The 19,716-nt window shown below is 37.8% G+C and overlaps 3 protein-coding genes across 4 annotated transcripts; 2 read left to right on the top strand and 1 right to left on the bottom strand.

Annotated features, from left to right (window-relative positions):
- The first annotated feature begins 2,006 nt into the window (after positions 1-2,006).
- On the top strand, positions 2,007-10,910 carry znf592 (zinc finger protein 592). Its single transcript, XM_014468493.2, has 9 exons — positions 2,007-2,139; positions 2,560-4,760; positions 5,801-5,979; positions 6,063-6,236; positions 6,326-6,485; positions 6,780-7,040; positions 7,411-7,523; positions 7,630-7,771; positions 8,165-10,910. Exons 2-9 carry the CDS (start codon positions 2,580-2,582, stop codon positions 8,597-8,599), a joined length of 3,645 nt encoding a protein of 1,214 aa, XP_014323979.1. The 5' UTR covers positions 2,007-2,139; positions 2,560-2,579; the 3' UTR covers positions 8,600-10,910.
- Positions 10,911-12,468: 1,558 nt separating this feature from the next.
- On the top strand, positions 12,469-15,771 carry kti12 (KTI12 chromatin associated homolog). Of its 2 annotated transcripts, none has more exons than XM_005798221.3 (9): positions 12,469-12,677; positions 13,540-13,591; positions 13,689-13,741; positions 13,819-13,874; positions 13,958-14,037; positions 14,134-14,293; positions 14,391-14,453; positions 14,902-14,970; positions 15,509-15,771. In XM_005798221.3, exons 1-9 carry the CDS (start codon positions 12,527-12,529, stop codon positions 15,650-15,652), a joined length of 828 nt encoding a protein of 275 aa, XP_005798278.1. In that variant the 5' UTR covers positions 12,469-12,526; the 3' UTR covers positions 15,653-15,771. The 2 variants fall into 2 exon arrangements, with proteins under 2 accessions (XP_005798278.1, XP_023198842.1); XM_023343074.1 differs by having other exon boundaries at positions 14,902-15,037; positions 15,113-15,597.
- A 1,667-nt stretch (positions 15,772-17,438) lies between these two features.
- On the bottom strand, positions 17,439-19,412 carry LOC102220316 (cholesterol 25-hydroxylase-like protein 1, member 1). Its single transcript, XM_005798280.2, has one exon. The coding sequence runs from the start codon at positions 18,451-18,453 to the stop codon at positions 17,623-17,625; it is 831 nt and encodes a 276-aa protein (XP_005798337.1). The 5' UTR covers positions 18,454-19,412; the 3' UTR covers positions 17,439-17,622.
- Between the last annotated feature and the right edge of the window lie 304 nt (positions 19,413-19,716).

Below are 19,716 nucleotides of genomic sequence, written 5' to 3'. Positions count from 1 at the left end.
AGTAAAAAAAAAGTTTAACATGTGTGAGTATTTTTTTCAAGGTACTGTAGCTGTTTATTGTTTCTAAACTGTTCTAAAACATTATTACACCACATAAAGTTCTGTTTTGTTGCAAAATGCAGCTATACCATGGTTCATAACACTCAATGTGGACACATGCCTGTCTGGAAGAATATATTAAATGATTGTTGATGCTTAGAAAGTGCTACTTAGTTGTGTCTGATTAATATTTAGAGAGCTTTTGAAATGCTTAAACCTATTACATGAGCTTAATGATCCGTTGAAGGTTTGAGCAACAGAACCATTAAACTCAGGTCCAGTAACTTTAAATATTTGCTTCATTATTCCTGCTAAATTATGTAGCTACAAACAATTTGAAACTGTAAATACTCAAGTCAATGATCTGCTGAGCAATGGACACAAAAAGAGACGAGACACTAAAGCAAAGAAGACAAAATTAGGATTGTACTTTACTATTAATTAATTTATTTGTAATATAGGCCTAATGTCATCAATAGTGGCTGACTTTGCACGCAGTGTATTTTTCCCATAGTGTGTATCTTGTTTCGTCTGATTCCAAGGAACTAGACTTGTTGTTGTGTTTCTGCTCTACCCACTGTGACTAGCGGGAAGGAGAACACGTTGTTAATAATTCCCTCAGTTATGTCTTGCAGGTTTTGTCTTACCGGTATCTTGGTCAAAATCCAAAGCTTTCTCAAGTCATAGTTAAATTCAAGTATAACAAAGGTACTCTGCTTTATCAAACCATTATCCATCAATCCTGGATCGTCTTCTTGGTTCGTGAAGGTAACAGACAGGTATCCCTGTTGTTATAGTTCAAACTGAGGGATCCTAAGGCATTGTTCTAGAGATGCTCCTGAGTCTTTTTAAATTTGATTTATTGCTATATAACACAGATTAAGAAGAATTTATAAATGGTTGGTAATATTCTGATGCTACATGTCCGATTGTTATTTACAAAGTCATTAATTACTATTACTATTATTAGTAGATTTTCTTTTCTTGTTATAAGTAAGTTTGCAACCATCTTGTCTATGTAATCTAATTTATGTTGTCTCTTTAGTACAGAATATTGAACATGCACATGAATATTATAACTTGGCTTTAATTACAAATTTTTGATAATCATTGAGTTGGTAAGTAATATATTTCATTTAATTTAGATAAAGGGTAGGACTAAATAAGTGTTCACTTCTTAGTACTCCTCTTCAAACAGAAAAGTAGTGGTAAACAATTTATTTTGTTCTTGGTTATGTATGCACGTGTTTTCTCTGTCCTATGCTTGTTTCAAATCAAGAAGAGTCCAGCCACACTGCATCAGAAACTGATTTCAGCCATTTGTTTCCAAGTTCTAGTTTCAGTCATGATCAATATTTCTTGAGTGTAGGTGAGGTTGGAAAATTAAACATAATTAATAGCGTATCTTTATGGCACCACTCTTTCTTCACAAAGACAGACTAGAGCAACAATAACAATACAGCAGACAAAGCCCCAGTCTGTCTATTCATTTCCAAGTCCATCTCTTAAAGAAGACACAGGTACTAAAACACCTTTGTTTTAAGGAAAGACTCATTCACAACCTGAAGGGTCCACCTTTTGTCCCCAAGTATTCTGCTTGTTACTGAAGGAATACATTTCTGATTAAATAATCCTTGTTATAGAAATGTATAGTAAAGCCTTAAAACAGGGGAAAGTCACATGCTTAATGTTTAAAATACAAACTTTAGTTAATCATCGTGTTATATTTCAAAGCTGTCTTTGGTCAGAAATGTATATGGGTAGCCATGGCTTCTTTGGCTTCTATTGGCCACAAAGAACTTATATCCATTCAGAGTCACCTAAAGGTTGTTTGTATCAAGGTTTAAAATGTATTTACGCTTACCTACGTAATATTCGAGAACTACTGTCGTGTGTTTCAGCGGCAGCCAGTTTCTCATTTTGCCTGTAAGACAGCCATGAGGGTATGAATCACCCAAGACGGAAAAAGGAAAACCAAGTTGACGTTAGCAGCGTTTAGCATAGCTTAGCTATAATACCCTACAGCAGTATGAACTTTGTACTATATTTAAGTTGCTATATAACAGCATTCTAGATCGTTGGGCACACGAGTATCAAATGGTAAGCGTGATTTTCATAAATAAATAAATTATTTAACTGCTTCGCTTAAATGTTTTCGCTTTAGCATGTTGTTGTTGGCTAGCTAGCCTGGCTCCGATTCGTTTTAGCTAGGTACTATGTTAGCCAACTCACCTCGCAGCCTATGTATTTTTGCCCCAATCTTACTGTCATTGGTGAATGTTTTAGGAATGTATTTTGCGCTAATGCATCTTACATTTAAAAGATAACTTATTTAGACGTTTTGGCTTTGTAGCTAATGCTAATGTTAGCACTGGAGTTGTTTTTAATCTTTAAGACAAGTTATATTTTTGAAACTGTAAATACTCAAGTCAATTTTGGAGTGTAGTAAGCTGAAACCATTGTGAAAATGTAATGAGTCTTCTATTGTAATTTAGTGCAAATTTCTGATGTCTTCCATAGGTTTATGAGAATGCAGAGACATGGGTGACATGAAAACCCCAGATTTTGATGACCTTCTGGCAGCCTTTGACATCCCAGATGCCACTGGACTGGATTCTAAAGAAGCCATCCAGGAAAGTCACGAGGAGATAGATAATCAACTAAAACACTCAGTAATCTGTCTGGATGACAGCTTACTCAGTAACCCAGTTGCCACAACAGCAGATGTTCCTCTTGTTAGTGTTATAGTGAAAAATACAAGTCGACAAGAGTCACTTGAAGGTTTCAGTGACCGGCTTCATTCAGCTCCAGGGTTGCAGAATGGATACAAGGGACAGGAGGCTTGCATTAAGCCTGTAGAACCATCCAGCACAAGTTTTTCTAATTCATTTCAGGCTGATTTGAATGGGGAGAGTTCAAGAAACCTTCCTGGAGGAATTCCCCTTCAGCAGAAACCTGATGAAACAGCAGTATTTTCTCCATCACTTTCCCATTTTAGTCCCCCCTACAGTCCTCAGACAGAGGCATTGTATAGCAAAAACCAAAAGGTTTCAAAACAAGAGGGGCCTTGTTGTCTAGAAGCTCGGGTTTTGGTGGAACCTTTAGTTCCAGGCAGGGAACAAAAATCAGATATTTTTTTGTTCGATGCGTCTCCCAACAACACTAAAGAGAGCACACCAGAAAATGGCAGAAGCAACGATCATCTCTCTGATAGCAATATCAGAGGTGAAACAGAGAAAACCACTAGAGCATGTTGCCCATTTACCTCTTTAAGCAGTGAGCAGAACTTTAAAGAGACAGAATCCCAAAACACAGAGGATGTTACCAACTCTTATTCATCTGCCAAATTTCAGACATCTGAATTGCCCTCATCTAATGATGCTCCAATTGCTCCAAAAACTAAAAAGGATCCCATTGAGAACACCGATCCCACAGAATCATCAGCATCGCACAGCGATTGCGTTAAAGCTAATAACATGGCACCCATATCACCAAGAAGCCCCAGGAGTCCTAATGAAGTAGTGAAACGGTTAATGAAACCCTCTGATAGCCCTGTAAGCCTCTGCAGTGACAGCAGCGGTAAAACATCCCCTGCAGTCGCATCTGTTTCATCCCCAGCCATACCCAGGGTCAGAATTAAGACTATTAAAACCACTTCTGGTCAGATCAAACGCACAGTGACCAGTGTGCTTCCAGACTCCGAAACAGACGAGATTCATTCTGCTTATGAATCCTCGCCATCGCAGAGTATGATCAGTGAAGATTCCTTCTGCAACGTGTCCCCTCGTCAGTCTCAAGCTGTTGATTGCAGTCCCAGGAATAACCCAGCATGCACATCTTCACCCAAAATGCCCAGAAGGTCTGAGGAAAACTCGAGAGGTTTTAGGACAGGGTTCCACAGAAGTAGTCGCCCTGTCCAACGATCTGTTGCACACGATGTGCAGAAACCAAAGAGAGTTTCATCTACGACAGGTCACACATCAAACACAAACTTTCTTCCAAAAGCAATGCACTTAGCAAGTCTAAATTTGGTCCCTCACAGCGTTGCTGCTTCAGTTGCTGCCCGGCCCTCGTCCCATCAACAAAGTCAACACATTCTTTCCTCCTCAGTTTGCAGCACTGTCCCTCTGGTGCATCAAGTCAAAACAGCCACACCTTTCCCCCGTTCATCTGCCCCAAACACAGCTGCAGGAACCCTAAACAGGCTTTTGACAAGTGCCAACCCAGTGCCTGTATACGTGCCTAACCTGAGCCCCCCTCCAGAGTGCAACATCAAGCTTCCGCCTCACGGATATTGCTGCCTCGAGTGCGGGGACTCGTTTGGCGTCGAGAGGAGTCTGGCGTTTCATTACAACAGGAGGAGTGTCCAGATCGAAGTAGGATGTACGCACTGCGCAAAGACCCTGGTTTTCTTTAACAAGTGCGCCCTGTTGGCACATGCACGGGAGCACAAAAGCAACGGCAGCGTGATGCAGTGCACGCAGCTCCATCTGAAACCTATATCAGAGGAGCAGATGTTTGTACCTCTGAGCTCTGAGTCGGCGAACACGGGCCCATATCCCTCGACATTAGTCTCACCAGTCAGTGAACCCGTCATGCCCTTAAACCCAGACAGTGTGATTCGCAACAGGTTCCGTTGTCTGGAGTGCAACAAGCAGTTGCCAGACTACAAAGCGCTTGCAGGTCATTACCAGAAGATGTCAGAAGATGTGGAAGGGCTGGTGAGTAAATGGGGTGAAAAAGTATGAGAAAATGTACTTTGCATCTTTGTTAGTGTGGATTAACTCAAGAGAAAAAGGAAACAGTAATGTGATCAAGTTTCAAAGGCAGAACTAGATTGTAAAGGCTTTAGAGCTAGATGTTCAAATATAGTGCCAACCTGCTTAGTGCAATGGAGTCATTCGTCTATAAAACGCATGAGTCGGAGTGAAACCTTCCCTTGTGATGGCCTTGAGTAAAAATACTAAAATTTAATGTTATAAAAAATGTAAACAAAATGTACAGTATAATATGATGTAAGTGCTTATATTTAAAACTGAAGCAATTATTCCTGCTGCTGACAGTTTTTATTATTTTGGTGTAAACTGAGACAAAGATTAATATTTAGATTAACAGTAGCTATGAACTAACCTTTTTTATGGCACATTATATGCTCTTGTTTGCCATTTTGTTACTCAAGTATAACAAATTCATTTTGGCTGCTTAATTAATCGGGCCAGCTGTTCGGTTACAGCCTGCAATTAGCAGCTTAAGTGATATATTGCTCATCCCTTGCTAATAGTAGCAATTATAAAAAACGTCAGCTTAATAAGGATATTGCCCATTTAGTCAATAGTTTCCAGGACCAGCAATATTTCCTGAAAAATTTCCATTTTTTGTAAGTGTGGGGAAAGTATAATAGCTTTTTTTCAGACAGCTGACCAGCTGTGTGTAGCTGCCTTTGGGAAGCAATATTATGGCACTTCTCTGCTTTGTACAAAACTCCAGCCAGTCGTTGAAACTGTATCTTTTTCAAACTTCGGCAGACCTTGATTGCGCTATTCAGTCTGTTCATATTCTGTGGTTATAGTCGGCATTTAAACACATTTTGTGGTTAAGCTGCATCACAGACAGGAGTTATGTGTATGTTCAGCTCCTGTAATAGGAAAAAAAAGTAAATCATAAGCTTATTCCATAAAGTTGAAGTATCTATTCTTTGTTTACATTTTTAATACATTTTATGCTCTTTTCCCCACCTTGTCCTTCTCTTTCATTACAACAGATTTGTAAAGTTTGCTCAATGTTGTTGCCAAACAAGTGCAGCTTCAGAACTCACCTGCGCCTCCACGCCCACAAGTCCCCCTACTGCTGTCCTGAGTGCGGCGCCCTGAGTCGATCTGCTGACATCCAGAAGCATGTCAAGGAGAACTGTCTGCATTATGCTCGCAAAGCTTGGTACAAGTAAGTAGGCTAAAGAAACAATAGTTTTTTGAAAATTCACAGTAAGGTGTTATAATAGTGTTTCTTAATATATTTTCTTCCAGATGTCTTCACTGTGACATGGTTTTCAGAACCCTTTTAGGACAAAAATCTCACGTTGAGGAGAAACACTGCGAGATCTTGTACAAGTGTTCAGTCTGTCCAGTTGCCTTCAAGACCTCTAACGGCTGTGAAGTACATTTAAAAAATAAACACAAATCTAGCAAGCAAACTCCTCAGTAAGTAAACTGCAAATGGTCGGACAGTTCTAAGTTGTACTTTTCATTTTAAGAGTTGTCAACACGTTTATTCTTTTGTATTTCTGCAGGTTGGTATTTAAGTGTTCCTGCAAGGCACTTTTCAATAAAAAACACAACTTTTTTCAACATTTTCATGAAAACGCCAACAAGCGAGTTACATGTGTGTTTAAGTGTCCAGAATGTAACTCTGTGTTTCCACAAAAGCGGCTGTTGATGCAGCACTTCAAGGTTAGTTCCAAACATATTGCTTATTATTGTTTTGAAGTTTGCAATCATTTCCCTTTACGTAATTGGGGGGGGTTTAACTTCCAAAAATTTTGTACTTTTTAAAATATTGCAAGTTGTACTATATAGAGAGAAATTTAAACACAAATTGCAGGTGTTCTGTCTTGTTACACTACTGATTCTATTCAAACAAGCCTTTTGTGACAATTTTCTTTTAGCTTAATTCATTATAAAGTATAAGGTATGGTGTCTTTAACTGCAATGAGTGATTTCTTCTGTATGTTTGTCATCTGACAGAACGTGCATGTAGGAAATTTGACGGCAGAGACAGAAAAGGACAGTAAAGAAAAAGAAGGGCTGGATTGGTTCCCAGAGTCTCATCCTGTCCAGCAGGAGAAGAGTCACATCACTCGTAAAAACACAGACAGTCGAAGGAAGAAGTCAGAGCAGGATGCCAAATCTCGCGTTAAGCCTCGGGGGTGGACATGCGGCGAGTGTCTACAGTGCTTTGGTGAAAGAGAATCCTACGTTTCTCACATGAAGATCAACCATGGAAAGGTAAATGTTTGACTACAACCTGTCAAAATATGTCCAAAATTGTCAGAATTAATAACAAATTTACCAACGGCAATTGAAAATGAAAAAGTATGATGTGATCTACTTGCTCAGTGATGTGTTACTCTTTCCTCCATAAAGCTGGAGAAAAGCTATATTTCATCCACTTTCTCTGGCAACTCACAAAATAACTGACTTAAGAACATTCAGGAAAAGATAAATGTACAACAAACCAGATTTTTATTGTACTAGTATTGTTATTGTGCTCAATGAAGTTCAGGTTTTTGGTATATTTAGGTTTCTTAATGTGGTTAAGTGGGTGCAGTTTTACAAGCTCGTCTCATTGGAACTATGTTTGATGTTTTTACCTCAGTCAATGAAGAAATATCCTTGTCGCCACTGTGAGCTGTCGTTCAACACAGCCACCAGTCTGAGGAGACACATTCGCAGTGAACATGATGGTAAAAGAAGAATTTATTCTTGTTGGTGAGTTTAAACAACCTCAAAGTTTATATTAATCTCTTGTCTGATTTTTTTTTTTGGCTTTTAAAGAATTTACAGTAGGATTTTCACCTTTGACCGTATTCCATAGGTACTGCACAGATCCAAAGACAACCTTCACAACAAGTGTGATGTTGAAGAACCACATAAGTCTTATGCATGGAATTAAAAACCCTGATCTCAGGCAGATGCCCAAAACATCCATCAAAGAGTTCAAAAGCCCTTCAGGGAAGGTAGGTATAAATGAATAGATAGATAAATAATCAAGCTTTTTTTTTAATACCAGACAAAGATGAACCGAGTAAGTAGCAAAGCCTACTTTCAAGTTATGATTTCCTTCATTGTTTATTTTATTTATCGCTCTAAAAACAATTTGAAAACAGCTTTTTGTACTTACTCTTATTTATCTTCTTCTGTTAATGCAATTTTATGATTTGAAACTTTTGTGTGAGATGAAAAAAAAAGCCAAAATAAGAAATTTGTAAAGAGCTAAACACTTTTTAACAGCAGTGTGTTTTATTTGTAAAAATAAAAAAATTAAAAAAAGAGTTCCTGCAGGCCATTGTTAAAATGTAACAGATTGTAGTGATCATAGTTTTAACCGGTTGTTTTATGATTTTCTTCAGGGGATAATATCAGCGTCGCCAGTCAGGCGCAGGCAGGTTGACACCTCGGATCGCAGTGATCTCGACGCCCCTTCAGCTAAACGTCTTAAAACTCAGTTCCGCTGTTCAAAGTGCGGTTTCATCACGGACGACAGTACCGAGTTCCATCAGCATATACCTCAGCATAAAACAGATGAAAACACTCCTCAGTGCCTTCACTGTGGTCTGTGTTTCACATCTGTGGTTTCTCTTAATAGACATCTTTTTATTGTGCACAAAGTCAAAGATCCCAAGGAAGATGAAGAAGAGCAGGAGATGAGAGATGTTGGTCGGTCGGCTGGATCAGCCGCGACTGCTCATGTGAATGACTTTAAACCCTCGCTGGATGAGGAGCCAGAAAACCCTCCCTACACCAACACTTCAGACTTTCATTTAAAATTAAAAACTCTTTCCTAGACAGATTCAGCTTCTCCCCAGTAGTGAAGGTTACATCTGTCCCAGAAAAAGCTGCATTTGTTTGCCCTTTTTTTTTATGGTGTCAAGCCAAATTTGTGCTTCAACGTCAGCTTGACGCAGAACCTACGCTATGTGGCTCCCCTTTAGCTTGACGTGCACCTGTCCAGAAAATAACTCCACGTCGTAGCAACACATACTAACAGCTGCTATTGGCCCAGGTGGTGTGTGTTTACATGGATCGCTGATTTGCTCATAATTAACCCCCATGTGGATCAAGAGCATAAAATGTAACGGGCTGTAACTGAATCTGTTTGCTCACCGGTTTGGCCGTGTTTGTTTTGAGCTTCCAGCAGCTCTACCGGTCTGTGCCAGTATTCTTTTGCACATTGTCTTCTATTTTTTCTCTTTTTGTGTTGTGTTGCATTCAGTAGTGACTGTAATCAGCATTCAGTGGCTTGCACTGTCCTCAAAGAATCGACTACGTTCAAAATAACTTCTTTCTGAAATCTAAAGTACAGATTGAGGTGTAACTTGGTTTTTGTGTATCTGCATGCCTATCTGTGTTCAGGTTGCACACTTGGGGTAGTTCACATCCTTCACATTATCCACAAAACGTGAAAGTTAAGTTAATTGGTAACTAAATTGACCCTGTATGCACGTTCACAATTTACCAAGTGAATGTGCACGTGTGTGTGTGTGTTTGTTTTTAAGTTAAACCTGTAATGGACAGCCTTGTCCATCTGTCCGCTTGAATTCTTGTCCCATGGAAGCTAGAAAATACTCCATGCTTTATACATTGATTTGATGCTGAAGCATACGTTTGGCTCATATGACTTTAGTTATTTTAATGGATGGGGTACAAAGTTTTGGGGCCTTTTTCATTTTTGTCATTTTAAAAGAGTGCAGTATATTTAAGCAAATCCATATTTTTATTTGTATTTTTTATAAAGAACAGTATTGTCATTATTCACTAAAGTAAATTTACTTTGCATGTTAGTAATATGTTAATCTTACTTTTCACATAAAACAGCGCTCGTCTTTACTTTTAAATGTGTTTTCAAAGCCCATCTCATCAGGATGCTCAGGAATATCTGTTTAAAAGTCAAGTCTCTATATTCACAAATTCCAGAGATGGTAATGTGATAAGGTAAAATTTAGTTTTGAATGCCACAAACAAGTAGGATTATTGTTCATTTATTGTAACATAAAACATTTGAATTTAGCTGTACTTTAATTGTAGTACTCGTAACTACAAAAAGAAAGAAGAACAGTACTTTTAAGACCATAGACAAATATAAACAAAAGGCTATTAAAGTTGAATTTTACTTTTTATGTGTTAAAATTCCTAAAAGCAAAAAAAAAATAAAAATCTGTATCATCCGGTTGGCAGTGGGCATAAAAAGCTTGATTGGTGCATCTCAGTTTTAAAATGCTCATGTCTTTATGTTAATGGTTAAATATGTGTTGGTCATCCCAAATTTGACTTTTCTTTTGTGTGTCGTGTGTGAGGAGGAGACAATGAGGTATTGAGGTTTTGCTGCAGCATTATTGAAAATACCTCATATCACCAGAAGTGTATCTTTTCAACAAGTTAATGTCAGTGATAGTTTCAAATCAGGGTACATAGATTTGGGTAATCCAGAGAAGATGTGAGTGTGAGCTATGGTGTTACATCTAGGATACTGTTTTCTAAACCCCAACCCGTGGACGCAATCGAATGCAGAATTATGCCAGGAGAAAACTAACTTGCGGATCTGCGATCATGAAGGATGTTTGTTGTCTGCAGGTTCTGATTTGTGCAGCAGTACTTCTTGTTTTGTGTTGTCCACGTGACGGTTCCTACCTCCACTATAAATGGCAGTGATTGTTAAATGATCCGAGGCTTTGGCAGGTTGAAGTTAATCTCAGTGCAATGTAAGCAATTATATTTTTAGAACTTGTATTCTCCCATGTTAATGAATTTTATAAATTATTTTGGGAATATTTAGGTTTAACGGTCATATTGACTTGATAAGCAAGTGAACTTTTCTATTAAAGTGCTCAAAATCACACTATAGCAGTTTGTCTGCTTGTAGGTGGGAAGGGTTAACTGTTCACAACTTAGCTTTTTATAACATTCAGTAAAACGCATTTGTACTTTTGATACAGTGTAGAAAGCGGACTTGTATAGAGGAAAAAGAAACGTGTACATACAGTGATGAATGAAACCTGGATTCACAGCATCCTCTAAGCCATTACATCTGTTCAGCATGCAGTGGCCTACATGCCTTGCTGTTACGTTTACATGAAGTATTTACAAATAAACAGGTGCATTTAATGAAACATCTGCTCCGTCTTGTTTTTGCAGCATTAAACATTTGTATTTGGGTGACGCTGGTATTTAAAAGTGACAGGTCACACTTCACACAAGTCACCTAAATGAGCAGTGTCCAGCCAATAAGCACCAACCACTAGAGGATGACCTCATGCTTTCAGAAAATCAAGCCCAGCCCATCTTGGTATAAATGCCTCTTCTCGTATTTGGAGAGCTGCAAATATTTTTAATTATAGAAATATTAAGATAAGCAAAGGGAGAAGCAGGATGACAACAATCTGTAGAGGGGGATTTTTGTCTTCTTTCATCCTTGTCTCTTATGTCGCGATGACAACCTCAGTGATGCTTGATTTAACCGAACTGAAAAACAAAGTATCCCAGCTCAAGGTGAATCCCAGAGGAAATCTTTGGGCAACAGGTAAGAACATTTTTAAACTGCTGAAAAAAATGAATTTTGTCTCAATAGAGGCAGTTTTAATTGGGAGTCTGCATTTTATTATTATTAATATTATTATTATTATAGGGCATTTCATGGGCAAGAAAAGTGTGGATAGTTCCTTACTGGAAACTGTCTTCGAGAATATTGACGCTCCATCTGAAGACAGAGATGTGAATCCTGTGGCCAGAGTGGAAGATGTGCAGGCACTGATCACCAAGATGTTGAGGACCGCTCAACAAACAAGAAAACAGACACTGGAAATGTTAGTCTAACTTTATTATATTATTGTTTACTGTTAATTCATTGTATCATTTAAATTACTGTAAGCTTGTTTGATTGGAAATATTTTTGTTACTGCTACTACTTATCATTACTATCCTTTTCACCTTATGTTGCTTTTATGTAATGCTTTTGTAGTATTTTGTGTCATTCTTAAATTAAAATGAAATTGATTATAGTTAAATTAATTTGATTATGATCAAATTATTATTTCATTTAATTATAATTTAATTATACAATTATTTTATAATGATTATTTAGTACTTTTTTCACATCTAAGGGTTACAATTATTAGTGTTATTTTGCTGTTTTTACAGTAATTTCTTGTGGATATTTTTATTACCACTATTATATTGTTGTTTTGGCTATTTTATTATAATTAATATTTAACATGAAGTTATATCTTACTACTATTTTCATCTTATTTGCTATTATTACAATTACTACACTATTTCACAGTATATATATATATTTTTTGTTTGTTTTAATGTAGAGAAAGAGGAGATCCAGCTTGAAGAAACCAACCTCTTACCTGTAACAATACGAGCACCAACTGATGAAGATCAGAGATCCATTATTTTTGTCAAGTAAAAAAAAAAAAAGACTAATTTAAGCAAGGTATTTTTTTTTCTTGTGATATTTATTACATTCCATTCGTCTTTGTGTTTGTTATTCAAAATATACCTGTGCCCTTCTTAACATGCTGTATATTTCTGTTTCAATAAAAAGAGCAAAGAAGTTATATGTAGTGCGTGTTTTATTAATGTATTTTTAATAATGGATGGCTTTGGATGTCCTGGCGCCCCCTTTCGGCATGTCTGTTTATCATATCCGGGTGACAGAGCTGAGCATCAACGTGCTTCTCCCCATGTTACTAAACTAACCAGCAGCTGTTATGCCTCTAATAATAATGTGCGGATACCCGTGCAGTGGTAAAACACGGAGGACAGAAGAACTGAAGGCGCATTTTGAAGAGACCACCGACCGACAGGTTCACATTGTTGGAGACCGAGCTCTGGGCGTTGATAGAAACAGTGTTTATGCAGGCAAGTTCGGCTAGCTTCGTTCCCATTCACTATTGTTCGGTGCTGTTCGCTTTCTCTGAACTTTCCGACCCGCTGACAAATCGTCTTAAAAGTTATTAGCGTCACACTTTGGCTTTATTCCACTCTGTTAAATTGTTTGCGACCCGGGCATGTTTTATTCGAGTACCGGGATACCGTGGCATGTAAATACTTGATCCGGGTTTTTAAATATAATCGCGTTTCAGCTGGTGGGAAATTAGCGAAACACGTGATCTGAAACCTGGTTCTTTTATGCAGACATACTGTAGGTGTGTTACAATTTTTCTACCTGGCTCCCCTGGGCTAATAAAACCAATAGCCCTTAATCCTTTATCTTTACTATAAAAGTTCAAATATGTATAGCGCAAACCAAGTCATGTATCATATTTCTCAAATATCAGAACATTTTATTCCACACATTCCAGCTTCTGTAATGTTTTTTTTTTTTTACATTGAGCTGATTTAAAAATATTTTCAGTGTTTGATCCTAAATCAGACTCATGAATGGATTTATTAGTAATATTTTAGGTGCATAAAGAAAATAGAACATTTCTTCAAGGTGCAACAAAGACATATAATTAATGTTTTTATATGATGGTGCTTATGCATCCCCCTTTCTAATGCCACCTTGGGCAATTGCCCATGTGGTTTACATCAAAAATGTCCAATCCTGAAGACTTCTTGTACAGCTACTTTGACAACTAAGAATAACAAAAAACATAATGTAATAAAACACAAAAGTGAATATATGTTACCCTTGGTTAACTTGGTGGAGCATTGAAATTGGATGGTTAGTGTTTGTTATAGTGAGTTGTTATGGGTTAAACCTGCGGTTTTGTTGCAGATTCCCAAAAAGAGAAGGACACAAGAGCATCTCTAAAAGCTGAAGTAGAGAGGTAGGTTTACCCTCCCCTCTCTTCCACCACATGCAGGATGTTACAAGACGTTCTTTAAAATCCGCCTTTTTTACACATTATCTTTGTTCTTTTTTAGGAAGGTCAATAAGGACAACATTGTAATTTTAGACTCATTGAATTACATAAAAGGTATATATCAAGAGTTACGCGAGTTGTGCGAATTCTCATTTTAAGTACTGTGATGTAACCTGTAAGATATCTCACAGGTTACCGCTACGAATTGTTCTGTCTGACTAAGCATGCGCAGACACCACACTGCCTGGTAAGAATGCAGGTGGGGAAAAAATAACCTGTGGATTATAATGACAAAACGGTGTAACTAATATTGGGGGTCTTTTGATGAAGGTGCACTGCTTGACATCAGGTGAAGAAAGCTCATTGTGGAATAAAAACAGAGAAGCTGCAGAGCAATACAGCCAGGACATGTGAGTAAGAAGTTAATACACAAAGAATTAATAGCAGTGATGATTAATTTGTTACATTAAAGTGTCATTTTCTTTGTATTTTGGGTTTATGTTCAGCTTTGACGCACTAGTTCAGAGGTTTGAAGCACCAGACTCCAGGAACAGATGGGACAGTCCTCTCTTCACTGTCCTCAAAGACGACATTCTTCCTCTTGAAGCCGTTTCTGATGCGCTTTTTAAGAGAAAAGCCCCTCCACCCAATCAGTCCACCCAGAGCGTAAGGAAATTCACAAAAGCCATATTGTTGGATGTGATGTGTGGAATCCTTCTGAGACTAACAAAGGGAATTTCTTTTGTTGTTGTTGTTCTCACAGCAACCCCTCTCCTCAACAAACTTCCTGTATGAGTTAGACAAAATCACACAGGATGTTTTGATGGTACGTCCTCCTTTATATTTCTGTAAAAAAAATAAATTTCAATGCGTCTGACGTTCTGCCAGTTTGAGATTGACTCACAATTTAGGAAATATGTTTAAAGCCAGTCTTAAAGACTCAAGCAGACTTGTAGATATGACAGATTATCATTTCCTGTACTTCAGACATAGCAAGCTGATAAAATCAACATGTTGCCTGAGAGTAATTATCTTTATAAAGCACCAAACAGAATTAATCATTTCTCTATCTTTGAATGAGCTTGTTTTGATTTCTAATTTCTGTTATTTTTAAATAGTAAAAAAAATGCTTCAAAAACAACAATTTTGTAGTTACTGTTCCATTGTAGTTTTTGTTTTTATATTCAATCTTCATTCAATTATTGTTAGATATGATTATCATATCTATTTTCAACCCACTGCATTTTTTAATTAAGGCAATAAAAATCTTTCAGGCTATTTTTAACGCCCAGAAAACAAGTGTTCCTGGAGACCTTATCTCAGTTCCAGGAGCTACAGAAAAGATATCCTTTATGTTTCGAACCAAGGGTGATATTTGTTTTTCTGACTGCTGTGATGTCACAGTTCCAGGTAAGTTTAATTGCACAATATTGGTGGGTTCATTTATTATTCTCGTCTGATGAAGGAAGTCACATTTGCTTGCAGATGGGAGGCAAAGGCCTCATCATCAAAGACCCCATAAACGCCCCTGAACTGAAGGCAGAGCAGCAAGCCAAGGTAAAGGTCTCATCTGTAATAAAATGCTGAGAGACGTGACTGGTGGAAAGCAACCAAGGCTCCCAGTGGCTTCCCTGTGACGCTCCTTCTCAGAAGCAAACACTTTGATTATTTTTTCACCTTTGAACACGTCCATCCGAGCAGGAGCTGATTTAAAAGCTCCGTGTTGGTCTGCCTGCAGGGATGGGTGCATAATTAAGTTCCACATTACGTCAGTAACATTTTTGCTGTGTGGTTGTGTAGCTTTCATGTAGGTGCTTTAGAAACACAAACTTTCTGCCTGGTTCTCTGAACAACTTTATGTCCTTAACCCATAAATGAAACGTGGAGCTGACCAGGACCGTCAACATGGCAGAGCTGAGGAAACTACGGCGCCAGTTCATCAGTTACAGCAAGATGCACCCGACGGAGAAAACGGGGCAGATTGCCAACATGTTTGTTCAGTATTTAAATAAGGGTCTTCATTAAATTAAATTAAAGAGCTGGATGGGTTTTATCTGCTTCTTGACAAGTACAGATGTTTAAATTTATTGCTGTATCGTCTTTATCTCGTTTTTTTTTTGTAATTAAAATAAGTCATAAATTGATTTGAGTACTTCTGTTTATTAAATAAAAAGCAAAATTTAGCTATAACGGCTAATTATCTACTATCCCTAGGTGTTTGGAGAGGCTGGGGGTAAATACTTCATATACATAATTAATATAATTACATGATTATCAATGCATGAAGCAAGTATGAGGGGTGCCTCATGACACGAGGCTATTTAGATAGCCACTGAACCCTGTTATGCTTGTTTTGTTTGATTTTTAGTTTGATAAAAGGGATAAAATAAAAAGACTGACACAAATTGAATATCATTCACAGATTATGCATCTTAATCACTAAAACCATAAACACATGGCAGCTATCAAGACCAAAAGCAAAGTCCATCAAGAAACTAGATTTAGAAGAAGAAAACTTATTAACTCTCTGACACTTTGTTTCCCAAATCTGAATTCAAATTTTCAAGAACTTTAGCTGTTTTTTATATAAACTGCATAGTGTCAAGTTGTGTATTTTAGGGTCATTCAGCCTGATCTGGCACCAAACAAATGAATACATGGGAAGGCACTTCCAGGTTAGGGATAGGTTCAGTGATGCTCTGGGCCCTTTTCTCGCTTTGTTCTGGGAACTCTTTACTAACTGGTGGGCTCTGCTGGTAAACTGAAAATGAGTCTTCAACGTATCTACATTGTTCATACGCGCAACATTGTTTTTATTTTTTCTTCAAAGAGCAAGGGAGAAAAGAAATGTGAAATATTTATCTTTGAGTCCTCACTGATTTCACGTCGACAGAAAACTACCTACCTGTTGTCTGAGAGTATTTGTATTTTTTATTTGTATATTTTTTCATACTGTTCGAAGGCCGTGTTTGGATCAGGTGTGCAGAAGTGACTTTTCTAAGTGTAGATATGTAATATCTTACAGTAATCACTGGGATCACACTGAGCTTTGTTATTATCATGTTAGCGTTTTGTTAGCTGGTGGTGAGGTTTGTGTTCGTTATTTTTTAAATAATTTTTAAATAATAATTATTGTTCAAAATAATAATTTTTTAAATAATTAAAACAAATGGTCAAAACAGAAATGGTTCTCCATGGCCATCTAAGTCTTACAAAAAAGCAGTCTGCACTCAGCTGGAGGAAAGTTTAAGAGAAGTCTTGATGTGATACAAAAAGATTGTACAAAAAAAAATAATAATGGTCAAATACCCGTCTGTATGATCCAAACTTGCAAAATGTTACAGGAGAAAATAAAATTCTGTTTTATTTGCAAAAGGGGAGCAGAACGACAGAGCTAACTGTAACTACTGAACTGGAGAGTTTCAAATCTTACTTTATTGAAATAGGATATTTTTGCATCCCTTTCTAATTATTGTACTCAGAATTAAAAATTCAATCTCAAAATTTTTCTCTGATTGATTTGCTTCTGCAGTGAAAGATGATTCTCTTTTAAGGCTTTTTAATTTTCTATATGTAATTATTTATTGAGCCACATCAATTTCAGTTTGGAACTATTTGTGTCAGAAATCTCTTTATTAACAGGATTCATGAGCAAAATCTTCCTGAATAAAATTCCTTCAACATTTGAGTCTTTGTGTTAGAAAATTGTCAGAAACAATAAACAAGACAGATTTTAACTGTTTATCCTCTGGATATTAAATATAATGTAGAAACACTACATCAGGTTTCAATAAATTGTATCCCATGCATCTGCTTTATAAATAGATGTTTATTGAACAAAAGGTGAAACACATTTAAATATTTTTACAAGTTTAATGCATTTTCAAAGATGCTAATAAAGCAAGAAGTACAGTAGCAAAATAAAGAGATTTAACAGGACAACATATTTATAAAAGAGGCAGTATTTACAGAATTGTGTTGATTATTGTTTTGTGTTAATCAACGTTTTTCTTCTTCAGAGACATGGCGGTGCCGAAGATCCGGTCCCAGTGGCTGAAGAAGGGAGCGTAGTTGCTGCTCGGCTTCTGGTGGTGCAAGTCGTGGGCCGGGGCGCCCCCCAGCAGACCGAAGGGCACCAGGTGGCTCAGGGTCCAGGGCAGGTCGTAGCCTATGTGGTCCTCCACGGACATCCAAATGCTCAGAACTGTTATGCACCATGTGCTCAGTGGATGGCACCTCAAAAGAATCGGGTCCAGGTTGCTCCAGAAGCCCACGGTCATCAGTTCTGGAATGCTGAGCTGCTCCGTGGACCAGGAGAATGGAGCCATGTATTCGTGGTGAACTGCATGCACCCAGCGGTACAGCTGCAGGTTCTTGTGGTGCACAAAGTGCCAGATGAAGTACTGGGTGTCAAAGAGGAGCAGTATAGCCAGTCCTTCGGTGAACAACTGATATAACGTAGGAGCGTCTCGCGGCAGGGTTGGTGTTGGCAGTATGAACATGCCAATTATGACAGCCGGCAAAACAAAAAAAATGTGGTTATAGAGAGATGTCATGAAGCTCTTGGCCATCATTCCTAGCGTTGGCCTCCTGTTTTGCTGGATCTTATACTTGTGGAACAAAGGGACCCTTTCCCCCAAGAGGTCCAACACAGCAAAAGGCAAACTAAAGCAAAAGTAGCTGGAGAAGGCAAGGATGACGGGCAAAAAAGGAGACGAGACGAGAGACAGGTGGTGAAGAAGGAGATGGTCCCAGAAGGGCTGCAGGAGACGGTCGGACGCCCTGAAATGAGGGGACCTCAGAGAGAGCTCGCTGATGTTCAGCATCTTTCTGCTTGAGGCTGCTGCTGCTGCTGCTGCTGTTGATCGAGATAAGATCTGGCTTTATATAGTGGAGATCAACAAACAGGACTTTGCTCTCAGTCAAAAAAAAAGAGAAAGAAATGCCTGCTTTTCTCCTCACAAGAGCTCAACGTGTGCCAAAACATACCTACGTGAGCTTACCAAGCACGTTCATTAGACACAAGAAACAAAGAGCTTCAGATTAGGTTTAATCCAGCATAAATAGAAGACAGATCAAGAGTGTTTGTTTTAATCCCATCAAAATCTCTGTTTACACATTTTTATATCTGTCTTTAACAGATATTTATAAAAATGCTGATTGATGTCGATGATTCATTTTGAAATTGACACATTTATGCATTTTAATGCAATGATCTGAAAACAGGACAGCACACTGTACTGATAATTCCTCCATATTAGTTTGGAGGAATGTAGCACATTCCTTCCAACAGAACAGCATGAACTCATTGTTCATGTTGGTGGGTTTTCTGAAATGTGTTGTTTGCTTTCACAGTTTCTCTGAGATTAGGGTCACCTCTTTGACTTGGTCAGTTTACAACATTACAGTATCCCTTACTAATCATTGTTTGGCAGAGTGACTTGGGCGGTCTGAGTAACTGTTTGCTACATAACCCAGTTTTAAACGATCAGGTAGCAGACAGACGTTCAAAATTCCTTGTTATCTTCATGTCATTGTCTAGCAAACAAAATCTGGAGCAGCAAATAAATTAATTAGTCATGGCCCGCTTGACCTCTTCTCTGAATAATGCTCTCCTTGGGATATTGCTGCAAACTATGAACCCATGTCTGTCTGGTGTGTTTCTTGACCTTAATGATGTTGCTGAAGAAGCAGGTACTTACTAATTAAATGACTCTTCGAGGCAATTAACTGCATAAAATGTTAATAATGGCTAATACAGAAGGGGCAGTATATTTCTTAGACTTGTGTTCATAAAACCTTGCATATTTTTTTCCACTTTATAAATATATCCTGCTTTTTGCTGAACTAACTCATTTTGTAGAAGTGTACAAAATGTGAACACATTCTAGGGGTGCAAATACTTTTGGGATGCACTGTAAGTAGCAAATCAGAATATTTATCTACTTATTATTAGGGACTTCTAAACAAAGAACCTGGAAAGGCTCATCATCAGAAGAAAGATGGATTCATTTCAAACAGGATTCAACAGATGATATGATCAGAGGTGGGTAGAAACTACGTATATTTACTTTAGTAATTTTTTTGGG

This window comes from Xiphophorus maculatus, chromosome 2 (assembly GCF_002775205.1).
Source record: "Xiphophorus maculatus strain JP 163 A chromosome 2, X_maculatus-5.0-male, whole genome shotgun sequence".
NCBI classification, from domain to species: Eukaryota; Metazoa; Chordata; class Actinopteri; order Cyprinodontiformes; family Poeciliidae; genus Xiphophorus; species Xiphophorus maculatus.
Note: the sequence above shows the minus strand (reverse complement) of the source record. Positions and strands in the feature narration are given on the sequence as shown.

What these genes read in the sequence shown, in the direction of transcription:
- kti12 (XM_005798221.3), top strand. Translation starts at nt 12,527, where the DNA reads ATGCCTCTAATAATAATGTGCGGATACCCGTGCAGTGGTAAAACACGG. An exon ending in CTCATTGAATTACATAAAAG is followed by an intron (nt 13,742 to 13,818) that starts GTATATATCAAG and finishes GATATCTCACAG; the next exon opens with GTTACCGCTACGAATTGTTC. An exon ending in CCAATCAGTCCACCCAGAGC is followed by an intron (nt 14,294 to 14,390) that starts GTAAGGAAATTC and finishes TTGTTCTCACAG; the next exon opens with CAACCCCTCTCCTCAACAAA.
- LOC102220316 (XM_005798280.2), bottom strand. Translation starts at nt 18,453, where the DNA reads ATGCTGAACATCAGCGAGCTCTCTCTGAGGTCCCCTCATTTCAGGGCG.
- znf592 (XM_014468493.2), top strand. Translation starts at nt 2,580, where the DNA reads ATGGGTGACATGAAAACCCCAGATTTTGATGACCTTCTGGCAGCCTTT. An exon ending in TCTAGCAAGCAAACTCCTCA is followed by an intron (nt 6,237 to 6,325) that starts GTAAGTAAACTG and finishes GTATTTCTGCAG; the next exon opens with GTTGGTATTTAAGTGTTCCT. An exon ending in AGAAGAATTTATTCTTGTTG is followed by an intron (nt 7,524 to 7,629) that starts GTGAGTTTAAAC and finishes CGTATTCCATAG; the next exon opens with GTACTGCACAGATCCAAAGA.